Here is an 18,440-nt window from a genome sequence, read left to right as displayed (position 1 = left end):
ACCCCATTTTTAAAAATTTATTTATATTGAGAAAGAAAGAGAGCACAAGTCGGGGAGAAACACAGAGAGAGGGAGAGAAAGAATCCCAATGAGGCTCCTCCACACTGTCAGCGTAGAGCCCGATGAAGTACTTGAACTGACGACTATGAGATCATGACCTGAGCCGAAGTCAAGAGTTGGATGCTTAACTGACTGAGCCACCCAGGTGTCCTGCACTTTTTTGTTTGTTTTGTTTTGCTTTCAATTAAAAGGTTTTACATTAACAATAATTCCCAAAAGAAAACAAAACAAAGCTTATACTTTGCCAAAACTCAAAGAAAATTGAAGATTTACCTTCCTAATCAACTGTGATATTCTTTGAATATATAGTGAAGCATAAAACAATAATAGCAACACCATATTTCTTACCATTTACTTGGAAGATGTGAGTCTGAAAGACTTGTTCATAACCATCTGCATAGCAGGTGTAATTGCCCATGTGAGTTGTGGTAACCTTAGTAATATACAAGGACCCATCATCTCCAAAGTCCTATAGAAATAAAATAAAATGAAACAAAATGAGCTGTTCATATTTAAAATGTATTTGAACAATTCACTTAAAAAATAAACGTGTACTCAGAAGCAAAGTAAATAGACTAAAGTATTGTTTTTAAATTATCCAAACATCACTGTTAGTCTTTATAGGGATGGAAGACCTATAATTATCATTTCTCAAGATATGGTTTGTTTAAAAAGTGTAATTTCACTCATACATACAGATATTTTTTGTACTTATTTGAATTATATGAGTTTATATATAAAGTCAGTTTCCACATATTTTTTTTCTAATTTAGCTTACAGCAGTCTCCCCTTATCCATGGTCCCGTTTTCCCCAGTTTCAGTTACCCGTGGTCAACCAGAGTCTGCAAGCAGATGATCCTCCTTATGTAACATCAGGAGGTCAGTAGTAGCCTCACACTAAATCACAATGTCTACATCATTCACCTTGCTTCATCTCATAACATGAGCATTTTATCATCTTACATTACAAGAAGTATGAATGTGGTACACTAAGATATTTTTGGAGAGACCATATTCACATAACTTTTATTATGGCATATCGTTATAATTTTTCTATTGTATTATTAGTTACTGTTGTTAACTCTTACTATGCCTAATTTATAAATTAAACTTTATCATAGGTATGTATGTATACGAAAAAACATAAGTGTATATAGGGTTTGATACTATACAAAGTTTCAAGCAGCCACTGGGGGTCTTGGAACACAACCCCTGAGGCTGTCCATTTTTAATTAATAACTAGGTAAAATGACTTGTTTTTATTTGTAGCTAAAACAAATAGCTCTTAATTATATTCTTTACACTTATAATTGTCCATTAATTTTTATATCCTTTAGTTATATATTTACCCAGAAAAGAGATGATGAAAGCAGTATGGTCTCGGAGATAAAATTTATAGGTATATTGATAGAGTACAATTTTTTAAAGCCCAGAAACAAATCAATAGAGTAGAGCAAAACAACCATACCATTTCAAAACCGTGGGGGCAAATGTATGACCATTTTGGAAAGAAGAAAGAAAAAACAAAATCTCACAGTGTTTGTCAAAATCAAATCTAAGAAGCACCTCTGGAACAGCAGAGTAAATACCAGAAAATCTTCTCTTCCACAAAGGCAATGAATACTCTGCAGCAATTGTCAAAATCAACTTTTTCAGAAACTTTATCTGTTTGGAAATAGATAAAAAGGGCTTGCACCAAACTACAGAGCATTTACTCCAAAAAAGTAGTTGAATCTCAGTAAGAACAAAGAAATTTGTGGCATCCCTCTCTCCACAGCTTCATGGATGCCTTGAACCACCAACTTTGTAATTCTGCTATCTGTGAAAACCATCATCCTAGCAGGCACCAGAGGGGGAAGAGCAGGCTAGGAGCTCTTCCAAGGTCCCATTCCCAGAGAATTGTCACCATTTGACCTATCTAGCAGCCCTTTGGGAACTTCCATTTTTCTGACTTTGTTTGTTTGAGCAAGGCTTTGAGTCCTATCCCAAAGGTCTGTATTGAAAAGAAACAACAGCAATTGTTTAACATTACAGCTTCTTGTGAAGGAGATATTAATGTGGATAACAACAGGTGTACCAAACAAAATAATACAAAGTAAAAGAAACAAACAAAAACTTAAAGGGAAAGTGGGAATGGGATGTCAAGAGAAGGATATGAACAAATCTACATATTTCTGGGAATTTAGAAGTCCATAAAAATGTGTAGGACTGTGTGCATGCCCAAAAGAGATGTGTTTTCTTTACATTTTAGACTTAGGGAAAGAATCCCTAATCTCTCATCTCTGATTGATATTGAGGTCCCATAAGGACAGAAAGTGAAGGCTAAGGCAGACTTGTAACTGCCTATGGGAGCATTCAGTTTATAGCAAAAAGCAGAAATATAGCCCCTTGGCCTAGTCTGGAAGACTTATTGATTCAATACATTTAATTAAATATCTGTTCAATCATTAGCTCACCACTACACTGAGCAAAGGTTTCAGTGATTAAATATAGCAAACTCAAGGAGATTGGATACATTATACTTCATCAAAATTAACAACATGTGCTTCCCAAAGGATACTATCAAGAAAGGGAAAAGATCTCCAACAGAATGGAAGAAAATATTTGCAAATAATTTACCTCATAGGAGTTTGTATCCTCAATATATATATATTTAAAAAAAACTGTTACAGTTGAACAATAAAAGGGCAAACATTCCAATTAAAACAATGAGTAAACAATTTGAAGACATACCTATCAAAAAAGAATTACAAATGGGCAATATTCACATACAAGTATAATCAGCATCATTAGACATCAAATAAAAATAAAATATTTTTTATTTACAAATACAAATAAAAACCACTATGAAATACCACTTCACACCTGCTAGGATGGCAAAAATATATAAATAAATAAATAAATAAATAAATAAATAAATAAATAAATCAGACAGTCAATAACAGTCATTGAAGAGGATGTAAGAAAATTGGAAACTTCCAACATTGTTGGTGGAAATATTAAACAGAATACCTAGTTGGGATGACAGTTTTGGCAGTTCCTCAAAAAGTTAAACAAAGAGTCTAATATGTCTAACAATTTCATTTGTAGGCATATACCCAAAAGAATAAAAATAAATAAATAAAAATTTGTGCACAACTGTACATGAATGTTCATAGTAGCATTACTTGTATTAACCAAAAAGTGAAAACAATTCAAATACCTATCAATTCATGAATGGACAAACACAAAATGATATGTCTATATGTAATAGAATATTATTTGGCTATAGAAAGGAATAAAGTACTGATACATATTATAAAATAAATGAATCTTGAAAACATTACACTAAGTCAAAAAAAATGAAACACAAAAAGCTACAAATTGTATGAGTGTATTTAAATTTTTTTTTCAACGTTTTTTATTTATTTTTGGGACAGAGAGAGACAGAGCATGAACGGGGGAGGGGCAGAGAGAGAGGGAGACACAGAATCGGAAACAGGCTCCAGGCTCCGAGCCATCAGCCCAGAGCCTGACGCGGGGCTCGAACTCACGGACCGCGAGATCGTGACCTGGCTGAAGTCGGACGCTTAACCGACTGCGCCACCCAGACGCCCCTGTATGAGTGTATTTATATGAAACGTCCAGAATGCCAAATCCATAGAGATAGAAAATGGCTACCAGGAGCTGAGCAGAAGGGGTGATAGGAAATGAGTGCTAATAGGTTGGATTCCTTTTTGGAATGATGAAGATATTCTAATCTTTGATAGTGATTATGGCAACACAATATTTATTTACTTATTTATTTATTTTGGAGAGAGAGCACATGCAAGAGCGAGTGGGAGAGTGGCAAAGGGAGAGGGAGAGAGATAATCTTTAACAGGCTCCACACGCTCCACACATAGCAGGGAGCCCAACATGGTGCTCTATCTTTTTTTAATTTTTTTTTTTTAATGTTTATTTATTTTTGAGACAGAGAGAGACAGAGCATGACCAGGGAAGAAGCAGAGAGAGAGGGAGACACAGAATGTGAAGCAGGCTCCAGGCTCGGAGCTGTCAGCACAGAGCCCAACACGGGGCTCCAACACACGGACTGTGAGATCATGACCTGAGCCAAGGTCGGACGCTTAACCCACTGAGCCACCCAGGCCCCCCTGGCGCTCTATCTTACCACCATGAGATCAAGACCTGAGCCAAAATCAAGAGTCAGAGGCTTAACCCACTGTGCCCTACAGGTGCCCTATGGCAGTACAGTTTTGAGAATATACTAAGAGCCACTGAACTCCATATTTTTCAAAGGGGTTAAATTTATGGTATGACTATATTTCAAAGCTGTTACTAAAAATAAGTTATATATGGAATACTTAAATATAAAATATATATGTTAAAATAAAACTATATATAATTTTAGCTAATATAATCTTTATTTACTTTAGGAGCTCCTGGGTCACTCAGTCAGTTAAGTTTCAGACTTTGGCTCAGGTCATGATCTCACCGTCCGTAGGTTTGAGCCCTGCATCAGGCTTTGTGCCAACAGCTCAGAGCCTGGAACCTGCTTTGGATTCTGTGTCTCCCTGTCTCTCTGCCCTTTCCCTACTCATGCTCTGTCTCTCTCTCTCTCAAAAATAAAATAAAAACATAAAAAGAAAGAATCTTTAATTAGTATAAAAATTTAGAAATCAAAAAAAGTGGGGTGCCTGGCTGGCTCAGTTGGTTAAGTGTCCAGCTTTGGCTCAGGTCATGATCTGTGGTTCCAGCCCCAGGTCAGGCTTTTGTGTTGATAGCCCAGAGCCTGGAGCCTGCTTCGGATTCTGTGTTTCCCTCTCTCTCTGCCCCTCTGATGCTCATGCTCTGTCTCTCTCAAAAATAAATAAACGTTAAAAAAGTAATAAAAAATAAATGTTTAGAAATCAAAGAATGACCAATATCCTTATGTAAAAAATAAACACTTCTGAATTACAAAACATGGTAAGCATTAAAAGAAAGAAAATGAACCTCAGGTTATCTATGCAAAATATACATAAAAAATACATTTTAATCCTCATTTATGTAACAGTTATTATATGTCAGATACTGCTCTAAGTAATTGATAAATATTGATATATTTGGTCCATATAACAAGCCTATGAATCTGCTAAAGAGAATCTGTTAAATTCCTGCCACGTTATAGCAGGGGATATTAAAATGTTAAGTAATCCCCTTAGTTTCTTTTGGCCCCTAATTAGTAGAACTAGCATTTGAAGCCAGGTAGGCTTACTCCAAGGCTGTGCTTTAAACCCCTCCACTATGCTGCCTTCCTTGTCAATCATAGATTGAACTAGAAATAAGGACAAGAGAACAAAGAAAAAATTCAAGATAAAATGTCCCAAAAAAGGAAGTCAATTATACCGTTAAGTTTGAAAGGGCCAGATATATAGTGAGAGCACATATGGAAAAGGAAGAAGGAAAGCTGATAGATCTGAGGCTTAAGTCAAAAGACAAGAGTATTTAAATAAGTCAACAACTGTGTCTCTTCCTTTTCTCAGCAGCAGAAAAGGAGGATGACAAGAAGGGTGCTGTTGTACTCATTCTTCTCAGGATGCAATTGACAAATTTTCAACATCTTTTACAACAAATATTATTAAAGTGTTTTTTGTTTTTTTTTTTAGTTTTTTTTCAACGTTTTTTATTTATTTTTGGGACAGAGAGAGACAGAGCATGAACGGGGGAGGGGCAGAGAGAGAGGGAGACACAGAATTGGAAACAGGCTCCAGGCTCCGAGCCATCAGCCCAGAGCCCGACGCGGGGCTCGAACTCACGGACCGGGAGATCGTGACCTGGCTGAAGTCGGACGCTCAACCGACTGCGCCACCCAGGCGCCCCTAAAGTGTTTTTCTATACGTGCGGTGATGATTAGGATTTACCCTTTAAGGATTGTTTACTGTTTCTTTCAACTTTTAACTTTGGAGTTTGCTACTTTTCATGGTAATTCTCCAATTTTTTAATGCATTGCTTATCTTGTAATTTTGTGTGGAATACTGTAGTTTGGATTTTTTTTTTTCCATTATAGCAGCTTTATGATAAGAAAGACTTTTTTTTTTCATTCTGATTTAAAATAAATATTTCCCAGCATTTCTTTCTCATTTCCTAATGTTTGTAGAATTACATTTAATCCTTTAACATTTTATTTTTATTTTATTTTTATTTTTGTGAAGTAAGCAATCACCTTTACATTTTACCTAAACCGTAATTAACTGTGTCAGCAGCATTTGGTCGGGAAACTCCCTGGCCCATTAGTGATTTTTTTTTAAATCCTTGTATTGTTAAAATATCATAGTACCCAGTGACTTACGAATATTCATACAGCAGTGCTCCAAAAACATACCTTGTATGTTTCTGACTTTACCTATATTCAAACCATGTGCATTTCTTTTAAAAATAGATTCCCTGTAACTGATTCTCATACAGATTGATTGCAATCAAGAAAATTACTATGAAGCTTTTGAATCTGGGCCCGAAAATAATGAAAATGTACTCTCAGTCAAGAGAGAAAGAGACAGAGAGGAGACAGAAAGAGGGAGTGAGAGAAGGAAGAAGAATGAGAATGTGAACAAGGAGGAGAGGGTAGAAGAAGGGAAAAGGGAAAAATAAAGAGAAACAGTGGCAGAAAAGAAGGAAAAAAATATACTGTATGCTCTGGCAATCATATTATTTAGCTGAAAAATAATATTTCTTTAATAACTGCCAAATAAAATTAAACCCCTCTACATTATATAAAATTAATCATACCACATATCTATAGCTGCCAGGCGGAACTTTCATAAAGCTACAGGGGAAGGCTCATGACCCGCACAATAAGAGAGGATTTGGAACTTGATCCTCAACAAGAAAGTAGCTGTGTGATACACATGTGTGATAAAACTCCTTGCATTACTGCAGGCTGCCTTTAAAAACACTGCTCACTCTTAGTGCAGGGCACTTTGGCTAGAGAATGGAAATGCCAAACATAAAGACAGAAGCTGTGATTCTGGTTAACACTAAGGCAGATAGTTGACATGCGGCAGGACAAAATGTGGGAAAGCCAAACTTCTGTAGAAATCAATTAATAATGGTTAGAGTTACAAAATATTTTGTGAAAGATAAGTACAAAAGTAACAATTGATAACCTAATATATAAGAGTAATATACCCAGTGTGCATAAGGTGACAGGGAGGCAGGGGGGCATGGTCCTGGAAGAAAGATTCATCCCAAGCAGAACAAATCACGGAGACCAAATCAGAACAGAAATGAATCCCTTCACTGAATAAGAATAGTTGGAAATAATTGTAAAAGCCCAAAGAATATTTGATATTTTTAATTATTTTTATATTTCTATATCCCAGACTGTCAATAGGTATTTTAAAGTATATTTTCAAACAATCTTTTTTAAATCTCCATAAAATCTGAAATAAACAACTTTTCCATGTATTGTTCTATATAGCTACCTAGAAAATACGACTCTTCCTTGTCTACTATAATTAAGACTCCTTCACCTAATGATGTGAAAACTATCTGAGAATATAACTTTGAGAATGTTTATTTAAAGTATCGTATTGCTATCTCTGTTACTCTGCAACATGAAATTGCTTTAACTTAGAGTATTTTCTAAAATAGCATATGTGTGACCCCTTCTAGTCTATATTTATGTTTTTCTCTTTCTTCTAAATGGAAGCAAAATCTTCCAGCTTCAATTTCTTTCAATATACAACTTTATAATCACCTTTTCAGACAGCTTTTCTATATAAACAAGACTTGAATATTCCCTCATCACTTTGAGTAAAGCATGGATCTTTTCACTACACTAAAATTAAACCCAATAAATATTTATTTAGCACTTAAATATGTCGGGCACTGTGCTAAATAATTTATATAAATTATAAAATTTCATCCTTTAAAAAATCTTTTTTAAATGCCCTATTATTGACTCCATTTTATATACAAGAAAACTGAAGTATGCTGATGCTAAGTTTGAGGTCACCAGTTCTTATGGTCTGAATGTTTGTGTCCCCTTCCCAATTTATCTGTTGAAATCCTAATGCCCAATATGATGGTGTGAAGAGATGGGGCCTTAAGGTGATTAAATCATGAAAGTGAAACCCTCCTGAATAGGATTAGTGCTCTTTTAAAAGAGACCCAACATAGACCCCTCACCCTTTCCACCACTTCAAGACACAGGGAGAAGCCACTTGCTATGAATCAGGAAGAGGGCTCTCAGCAGAATATTAATATGGTGTGGGGGATAAGCTTAGGAATCCCTGGGCTTACACCAATGGGTTAACAAGGCATAAAGAAATACAAAGTCATAAAATGCTCACACCTGAGTTTGGGTAAACCAGTTTGGCACTCAAGAATAGGGGGTGCAAAGACACCCCAAGAATAGGCAGGTGCAAAGGTGCCAGGAATCGGGCGGTGCAAAGGCACCCCAAAACAGAGAGGGGGGCATAACCCTCAAAATAGAGATGGAGAGGCAAAGGCCTAAAATAAAAATGGTGCAAAGGTGCTAAATACACAGGTATATGAAATGAACAAGATTAGATATTCAGAGTGGAAGCACCCCCAATTTAGTACTGTAGCAGAAAAGCTGTTTTCAAAGGAGTATAGGTCCAGGTTAGGTAAATTGGTGAATTAGACCACAGACGGCTATGCTGCAGGCAAAGCAGTCAGCAGAGATGGTTAACAAAAGAAAAGGTGCCTTGTCAACCCTGAGGTTATTCCTGCTATCTGTCTCATCCCCTAGGCTAAGATAAACAGAGGTGCTGCCTCATGTGTGCTGTAAACAACCCTCCTCCAGACTGCCTGGTGCCCGGATTTTGCTTTGTATTAACCCAAACCCCTAACCACGAATATCCTCAAGACCCCCCTTTCCCCCACATCCACAAGTTAATGTTCACAGATTCATTGTCCCTTTGTGCACGTCCATCGCCCATGCTTGTAAGCCTTCTGATCCTAATAAAAATGGGGCAAGGACCCTTATTCGGGGCTCTTGTCTTTTTCCTGGACATTAGCCATCTTCTCGCTTTAATCCTGCATCTGCTCTTTTGCTGGCCAAAAGAGAACTTTAGACTTAAAATCTATGACAACATGGTAATGCTTTAAACTTTGATTTCTCAGCTTCAGAACTGTGAGAAATAACTTTTTATGGTTTTTGCTACTAAGTCTTTAGTGTTTTGTTATGGCATCCCAGTGGACTAAGACACCACCAAAGCCAGGGTATAAGATGAGCATCCCAACCATTGGACTGCAGAATCGAACTACCCTTGTTATTATGCAATGAAAGTATTTTTTTTTAATTTTATTTTATTCATTTGCCAGGGGGGGAAGGGGCAGAGACAACGCACACCGTCAGCACAGAGCATGAACTGTGAGATTATGAGTTGAGCTGAAATCAAGAGTCAGATGCTTAATCAACTGAGACACCCAGGCTCTCCTTGTTATTATGTAATTGTTAACACATCTTCCTCTTTCTAGATTTCCACTATTTTAGCCAAACCTCAAAATTACCTTTGAGTTTTTAAAATATATATGTTTTAATATATATATATAAATAGATACACTATATATAAATATATATAGACACATCAATCATACGCTTTACCTCCATCCTGATTCAGCTTTTCTAATCTTTTAATCTTTCATTTTCTCAGCATTTTTCTAATCTTAAATAGATGAAATCAAATGTACAATTTTGATGCTTGACCATAGTTGAGAATTATGGCCTGAGAATAGGCACTCTTTGAATTCAGGGACAAAATTTTCCATTTATCCTGAACCCCCATTACACCTTTATGATCTTACTGCCAATAGAAACTCCATAAATATTTCTTCAGTGATTAAATCTTTATAAGCTTCTACACAATTAAAAAGTTGCCTCAAGGCTCTGATGTCTGGAAAGTCAATAGAAAAAAAAACTACAACTTTTAAAAAAATCATTAATTTTGTTGAGTTGATTGCTTACATTCTTTCCAAAGCAGTAAAAAAGAGAACTGTGGTTAAAAGTAAAATCTGTAACACATTTCAAAAATTTTGAAAAAATATTGGGGCTACTATTAATGATAATCAATTATGTAAGAGTAAAAATTAGAACATTTAACAACCTATAAATGGTAAACACTGACCACTCTGAATATATAGGGTAGCACATGTCAGTTGTGATTATACCAGAACATAACAAATGAATTTCAGGCCTATATTTAACAACAAGCATTTGTTCCAATCTGAAAGAAAATTTCATCCATTAAAAAATGGCAAATTTTAAATTTAAAACTTACTTTCCTATTTTGTATTACGTTTTTCTTCATAGTTCTAGATTACATGGTAGCAGTGTTACTTTACTTTAAACGAGGCTTTCTATGTAATATACATTGCTTCAATATACACTCACATTAATGTAATTTCCTTTGTAATTTTGATTATGCTAGAGTGCTTTTACTTTGTAAACTTGTACAAACTATTTCCTAGCTTTTTATGTGTATAAAATATGTTTTCATAAAATAGCAATAAAAGTAATTTAAGCAAACATCTACATTTTAAAATTGACTAAGTACTATTATCTCATGATTTATGTGATTTTCTAAAACTCTGGTAGTTTCTCATTAACCTATTGAGATATTTATTCCATCATCAATAAATAGCACAGTGAAATATAAAATTCAATAATGTAAATATAGTTTGTTAAATACATTATTTGTAAAACTTTTTTACAATTTTGTAAATTGAATTTTGTAAAAAATTCAATAATGTAATTTAATTTGTTAAATACATTATTTGCAAAACTTTTATTTTCTTCTAGGGGCACCTGCCTGGCTCAGTCAATTAAGTCTCCGACTTTGGCTCAGGTCATGATCTCATGATTAGTGGGTTCAAGCCTGCATTGGGCTCCCCACTGACAGTGTGGGGCCTGCTTGGGGTTCTCACTCTCCCTTTCTCTCTGCCCCTCTCCCAATCGTGTTTTTTCTCTCTCTCAAACATAAATAAATAAACTTAAAATAAAAAACAACTTTTTCCTCTAAAGTAAGCCATTTCATGTGTTAAAGAGATACACTAGAAAATAAGTAAACTAATATGGACTGAAATTATTATTTCAAGTTAACAAGCAAACAAAAGTCAAGCAACTACATTCTTTGGTGAGAAAAATCAAAACCAAAATCATGAAAGCTATGTAAAAAATATTATTTGATATTTATGTGAATAATTAGATTAATTATATTTTATTTCACTGAAGAAAATAACCCTGCACTAATTTGAAAAGATATATACATCCTTATGTTTATTGCAGCATATTAACAATCACCAAGATATAGAAGCAATCTAATATTCGTTCATAGACAAATGGATAAAGAAGATGTGGTTGGGACACGTGGGTGGCTCAGTCGGTGAAGCATCTGACTTCAGCTCAGGTCATGTTCTCATGGTTTGTGAGTTTGGCCCACATCAGCCCAGAGCCCACTTCTAAAAACTCTGTCCCCTTTTCTCTCTGCTGCTCCCCTTCTCACACACATTTTCTCTCTCTTTCTGTCTCTCTCTTTCTCTATCTCTCTCTCTCAAAAATAATTAAACATTAAAAATATTAATTTAAAAAAAAAAAAAAAATATATATATATATATATATATATATATATATATATAATGGAATATTACTCAAACATAGAAAAGAATGAAATCTTGCCATTTGTAACAACATGGATGGACCTAGAGGGTATTATGTGAAGTGAAATGAGTCAGAGCGAGATAGATAAATACCATATGATTTTACTTATACATGTAATATAAATAATAAATGGACAAATAAAGCAAAATAGAAACATACTCAGATGTTGAGAACAAACTGATGCTTGCCAGAGGGGAGGGAGTTGGGAGACAGATGAGATAGGTGAAGGGGATTAAGTGGCACAAAGTTCAGTCATAACATAAATAATACAGGAAGACATAACGCACAACATAGGGAATATTGTCAGTAATATTGTGACTGCTTTGTGTGGTGATAGCTGATAACTAGACCTGTCATAATAACACTTTCATAATGTATATAAATATCAAATCACTGTGTTGTACAGCTGAAACTAATATAATATTGCATGTCAATTATTCTTCAATAAAAAAGGAAAGAGACTTACAAAATGTTTCCATTGATATAATAGTAATAAATTAAAAATGTCTATCATTTTTATAGAACTACTATTCAAAGGGTTTTATGTATATATGGATTCAGATTTGCCCCAAAGATAATAAGGATTAATTAAGTTTCAGAGTCCCTCATCTGTACATTTACAAGGATATGACAGGAACCCTGAAATGTGCGTATATCGCTATATGTTTCTGTATAATTTATAAATATATTGAAGTTTCTGATTTCCTGTCTTATTGTAATAAACATCCAATTTTGTATCTAATTGTTATTTATAATTTGTATTCTATTTCTTAAATAGAGCACCTTTAAACTACAGGTGTTTTATTTTTTTAATGGAATTTATAGGGTTTTTTTAAGTTTATTTATTTATTTTGAGAGACAAAGAGAGACAGAGCGAGACAGAGCGCAAGTGGAGGAGGAGCAGAGAGAAAGGGAGGGAGAGAATCCAGGCAGGCTCCACACTGTCAGCACAGAGCCCAATGCAGGGCTCAAGAACTGTGAGATCATGACCTGAGCCGAAAGCAAAAGTCAGATGCTTAACCAACTGAACCACTCAGACGCCTCAAAATGTGGGTGCTTTAAAACTTCAAGGTCACATAATGTTGAACCACCCCGATTATATGAATTCTTTATATTTTGGCAATATTGTACTTTACACATGAATAAACAGAAGTCAAAAAGATGAAGTAACTTATCTATGGAGATTTTTAGTTAATATCACAATATTCAAAACTAGGCCATCTGACTGTGAAGTCCAAGTTCTGGAAGTCCATGCTTTATGGATATAAGCATCAATATAGATGAATCTCCAAACACAATGGCAAATGCATATGTAAAATACAATATGACTCAATTTATGTAAAATTCAAAAGGCAAAAATTAACTGTATCTTTTAGGTATATATGCATTATACATTATATACATTTATGGTAAAAATAAAAAACAACAAATAACTAGTTAACATATAAGTCATGGTAAGAGTTATATCTACAGAAAAAGAAGGAGAATATAATGGGGAGGAGCCTATAAGCAGCTTCAAGTTTGTTGTTAATGCTATATTTTTTAAATGATTATTGGGTCCATAATCATCACTGCATTTTTTTTTAAGTGTACTTACTTTAAGAGAGAAGAAAGTATGATCTGGGGAAGAGGAAGAGAGAGAGAGAGAATCCCAAGCAGGTCCCTCACTGCCAGCACACAGCCAGATGCAAGGCTCAAACCCACAAACCGTTTTATCATCATCTGAGTCGAAATCCAGAGTCGGAGGCTTAACCAATTGAGCCACGCAGCAGCCGCCTGTAATTATCAGTGTATTACTTTACTTTAAGTTGTATACTTTAAGTTGAAGTGATTTTTAATGAATTGTTAAAAGCTAAACACACACAGTTAGGAGTATAGACCCCTGGGAGCACAAATGCTTGCAGTCATTTCTCCATGGACCTCACTATTTGCTCATGAAAAACACTGGGGGCAGTAGAGATCAGGGGAAGCATCCGTCAAGTGTAGTTCTGATGTTGTGTAACATAATGTAGTCCTGCTGCTGAGAAAAAAGAAACAACAGTTCTTGCCTGAGTCTTCTCCCCAGTGGAATAAAGTTTTAAACTGCCAAAGAAAGGCAGTGAATCCTGTCACTTTCTGTTGGTGAAAACTTATTGAGTTTGGGAAAGGGAGAAAGGCAAGAAATCTTCCTACTTCCAGAAAATTAAAGATCCCTTAACACTGGGGGCAGGCAGGATATCTGAGAAAACTCTGCTCAAAAGACTCAGAGACACATGAACAGCCTAAGCCTAAGGTTGAATGAGGAAAACATAGAATGCTTCCTTGCTCCTCACCACCCAGGATATCAAGAACCAGAAAATAAGCAACAGCAGAATACCACTAATGGGGAGGACAAGAGCATGGAGAGACAACTTCGCTGAGGCACAAAAGTACAAAATTGAAGGTGGACCAAGCAGAATCAAGAATTTTCTCAGATAAGCAATCTAGCTCCCACCTTAACCGAAAGGTACCACTAGAGGAACTTGAAACTGTCTAACTTGGTCTCTACTACCCCACACAGAATATGCGGATTTCAACAAAAAAATTATGAGACACACAAAATTGAAAGGAAAAATAATTTGTTGTTGAGAGGTGAAACAATCAAAAGAACTAATCTCAAGTATAAATCTACTGTTAGGAAAATCAGATAGGGGATAACATAACAATGATTAATATGTCACAGGCTCTAGTAGAGAAACTTGAAGACATTCATGAATGGATGGGTAATTTCAGGAGAGAGATAGAAGCAATAAGAAAGTGTCAAAATACATGCTGGAAATAAATTTAAACACGCACACAGTAGCAGAGATGAAGAGCGCCTTTGACAGGCTCATCAGTATGCCTGACACATCCAAAGAAAGACTCAGTGAACTTGAATATAGGTCAATAGACATTACTCAGATGGAAACACACACAGGAAATTAGTGAAATAAAAATTTAGAAGAAAGAGAGAGAAATGAGCATCCAAGAGATATAGGCCAATATCAGTCTAAATTGTGTGTAATTGAAATCCTAAAAGAAAAGAGAGAGAGAGAGAGAGAGAGAGAGAGAGAGAGAGAGAGAGAGAAAGAGAGAGAGAGAGAGAGAGAGAGAGAGAGAATGGAGAGAAAAATGCTTGCAAATGAATAGTCAAAATATTTTCAAAGATAACTAATTAAAAAAACAACCAGGAAATAAATTCATACTGCTGAAGACCAAAGATAAAGAGAAATGCTAAAGGTTGTCAGAAAAACAAATGCACATAATCAACTTTAAGGACCTGGAGAGCCTTCCAGGTTCTTGACACCAGGTATTATCAGAGTAAAAGTATCAACATATCTGAAAAAAAATATGTATAATGTAGAGGAGTGGATGATCTCCAACAGAGGTTAAGAAAAATCAGGGAAGTGAGGTAACAATATCAATATCAATTCTCCAACATAAAATAAGAGAAGTTCTCTTTCCCTGACCAAGGGAAGTTGGACCATTCAATCATTGATAACCTTATTGCAAATATCAGTCAATCACTCCATCAATTAATTGTTTGAGCATATATAAATAAAAAATGCATACAATTTTAACAGAAAATGATCAGATTCTGATGCTATTATATATTCAAATGATAAAACTAATCATCTCTTGGTATTTGTACCTAAATAATATTCATTTCCAATCACTTTCTTTTCAATAGAATTTGCTTCTTACTTTCAATGTAGTTTTGATAATTATCTTCCCAATATCTTCTTGGGTTGATTTTCATATTCAGTTAAATTGAGTTTAATATTCATTGATAGATATCTTAAATTTCACAGATTAAATCAGCAAATAATAATATGCAAAAATACACTCAGCACTATTACCATGAATCATCAGTCTTGAATCAGAAGAGCTCTGAGAACCAGAAGAAAGCAAACACATAATTCAAAAACCAATCAAGAGGCAGAAACCACACAGTAATTTGAGCATGGAATTTTCTATTAGAAATTACTAACTGTAACAATGAATTACAGTAATGGGTGATCGTCTACTAAAAGTACTCTAAACAATGTAGGAATAACAGATACAGGGGCAACCATTACCCAGAGAGGTGAGATAGTAAGCCTAAAGAAGAGACTCCTTTCCTGCATTGCTGACACCCAGGCTTTTGTAGAAGGTAGGCATGTCCATGGCTCATTAGAGAGTAGAAAATTCACTGAGCTGCAAAGCTTCCCAAGAGGTACAGGAGAAATTTTTCATAGGACATACCCTGCTGGAAACCCCCAACTGAGAAGTCACTTATGGTGTTGTTGGAGAAATCTACCCATGGGGACTGCCATGAGCTGTTAAAAATCATGTACTTTTAGAGTCAAGGGACTAAACCAGGAGTTGCACAAAGCTTTGGGACTAAAAAGTTGCACATAGTGCAGAAGTCTGCCAAGGAAAACACACCAGAACTTGAAAGAGAAGCCTTCCTACTGATGTGTTCTTCTAGTACTCTCTACTAAAAAAGGATGCCATCTGCTACAGGAGAAATATTTTCAAATATATTACAGAACTATCATTTAAGGGTGATTAGAGAGAAGACACAATGCATCAAAAAAAACATCAATTTTCTGTATCTTTCAAGAAAAATGCCAAATTAGGAAAACAAAAGGTCAGCGGTCTGATCTACTACAAGCCACATGTTTTTCACAACACACACTTTCTATCCTCATCATTCACCAATAAAGAGAACGAGAGGGGAGAGGGGATAACATATAGAGAATAAATTCAAAAGTATCCCAGGGCTGGATAAATTGTTATTTTCAGTTTGTGAAAATTCATCAAACTGTAAATTTGTGGTTTATGCATTTGTCTGTAACATTTTTAAATAAAGATTTAAAATAAAATATCCTTGTTGCAAAGTTTAATTTCTGATTATTAGTGACTGCCTGTGCGTAGCACTCCATAGAATCCATGTCTATAGCCCTATTAACACGTATTTCTCTCTGTTGTAATTGCCTATTTAATTGCAATGCTCTGAATTGAAAATAATTTTATTTCCACATCCTAAATAAAGGTTTGTTAAAAAGGAACTAAAGAATGAGTTTACTTTGGAAGTAAAGGCTTGTCAGTCATTCAAAACATGTTTTTCTATGACTTCTTGTATGTTTCCCATTTTTCCTCTACATGAAGATAATTGTCATTATATATGCTATCAGGAAGCTACTGCCAACAGTATTAATTATTTTATGGTAAAAACCAAATGACCCTCATTTAACTCCCTAAGTTCTTGCCCTTCAATGAAATTTACTAGTTGGACACCCAACTCATCCTCAATACTGAAAGTTGAAAAGTCTTTGCCCTTCAATGGAAAATCATCCCAAATCTTAAAGGCAGGTCTTTTTGACAGTGTTGTTAACATAAGAATCACCTTTTGTGGTAGACAGATTTCACTGATGGTCTCAATTACTTGCTTTTCTAAACAATGTAATTTGCTCTATATCTTTCTAGTCTTCTCTTTGACTTTTGCTGTTTTAGTTACTCTGGCTAAAGTGATTTAGTAAATGTGATGTAAACAGAGACTTGAAAAAAAGAAAAGTGCATTTCTGCTTGCCCTATTACATGACTTGTCCTTCTCTCTTCTGGATTCTTGCCATTAACATAAGCACACGCAGATTAGCCTCCTACAAATTGAGAGACCCTATGGAGTAGAGCTAAATCATCCCAACTGAGGCTATTCAAGACTGAGCAGTTCATGGCTTACACACAAGTTTATTACATTGGACTGAGAAAATTAAGCAAGGTCAGTCTAGTTTAATCGAGATCATCAAGGTCTCCATGCTAACCCAGAACCTTGCAAGAAATAATGAATGGTTGCAATTTTAAGTCATTTAATTTTGGAATAATGTATCATGTAGCAATGTTAATTAGTGTAACTTTTTACCTCTGGCTGGAGTTTTCTCTTACTTGATTTTTTTTTCATTATTAAAATTTTGTTTGGTTTTGTTTTCTTAAGAAATAATGTTCAGAGCACTTCACTGGAGTTATTGAATAGGCAAACTGAATAAGAATCAAAAAGCCACATGTAAGAACATTAAGCGATCACTTGGATTTCTCAATAACTAGAGAGCATTTTTCTTCATATCAGCAATGAGAGATTATAAATCTAAATTGTATTACAACCAAAATAGAGAATATCATATACCATGAACTTTAAAATTACTTGGGATGAGTTAAGAGCTTATATTTAAAATCTATAAATGCTGAGCCTACTAAATAATACAATTGATGAAAAATGAAATTAACAGTTAAAAATTAAATATACAGTAGTAATGTTCTGATTTCATTAAGAAAGTTGCAATGTTTAAATAAAAAATGTTTTTAAAATCATTTGGAAGTCTTTTACAATCAAAAGGTGATAATTCGGGGCGTCTGGGTGGCTCAGTCGGTTAAGCGTCCGACTTCAGCTCAGGTCATGATCTCGAGGTTTGTGAGTTCAAGCCCCACATCGGGCTTTGTGCTGTCAGCTCAGAGCCTGGAACCTTCTTCGGATTCTGTGTCTCCCTCTCTTTCTCCCCCTCCCCTGCTCATGCTCTGTCTCTCTCTGCCTCAAAAATAAATAAAAACATTTTAAAAATTAAAAAGAAAAAAGGTGATAATTCAATAAATGTAGACTTACTGTTGTTTCACTATGTGTGAACTGACCCACAGGTTGTTATTAAGTAACATAACAAGTTTGATGACCATCAGTGAGGTAATGATGAACAGCCGAACAAAA

At 35.0% G+C, this 18,440-nt stretch overlaps 1 protein-coding gene across 3 annotated transcripts in view; it reads right to left on the bottom strand.

Moving 5' to 3' along the window:
* FSTL5 (follistatin like 5) overlaps nucleotides 1-18,440 on the bottom strand; it is a 789,672-nt gene that overhangs the window by 190,362 nt on the left and 580,870 nt on the right. For all 3 annotated transcript variants that reach the window (XM_058720999.1, XM_058721001.1, XM_058721000.1), the window contains exon 8: nucleotides 409-529. In XM_058720999.1, coding sequence (XP_058576982.1) covers nucleotides 409-529 — 121 coding nt within the window. The remainder of the gene's footprint in view (nucleotides 1-408; nucleotides 530-18,440) is intronic.

This window comes from Neofelis nebulosa, chromosome 3, assembly GCF_028018385.1.
Source record: "Neofelis nebulosa isolate mNeoNeb1 chromosome 3, mNeoNeb1.pri, whole genome shotgun sequence".
In the NCBI taxonomy this organism is placed as follows: domain Eukaryota; kingdom Metazoa; phylum Chordata; class Mammalia; order Carnivora; family Felidae; genus Neofelis; species Neofelis nebulosa.
The sequence above is the reverse complement of the archived record's forward strand: the minus strand, read 5'-3'. Positions and strand labels throughout refer to the sequence as shown.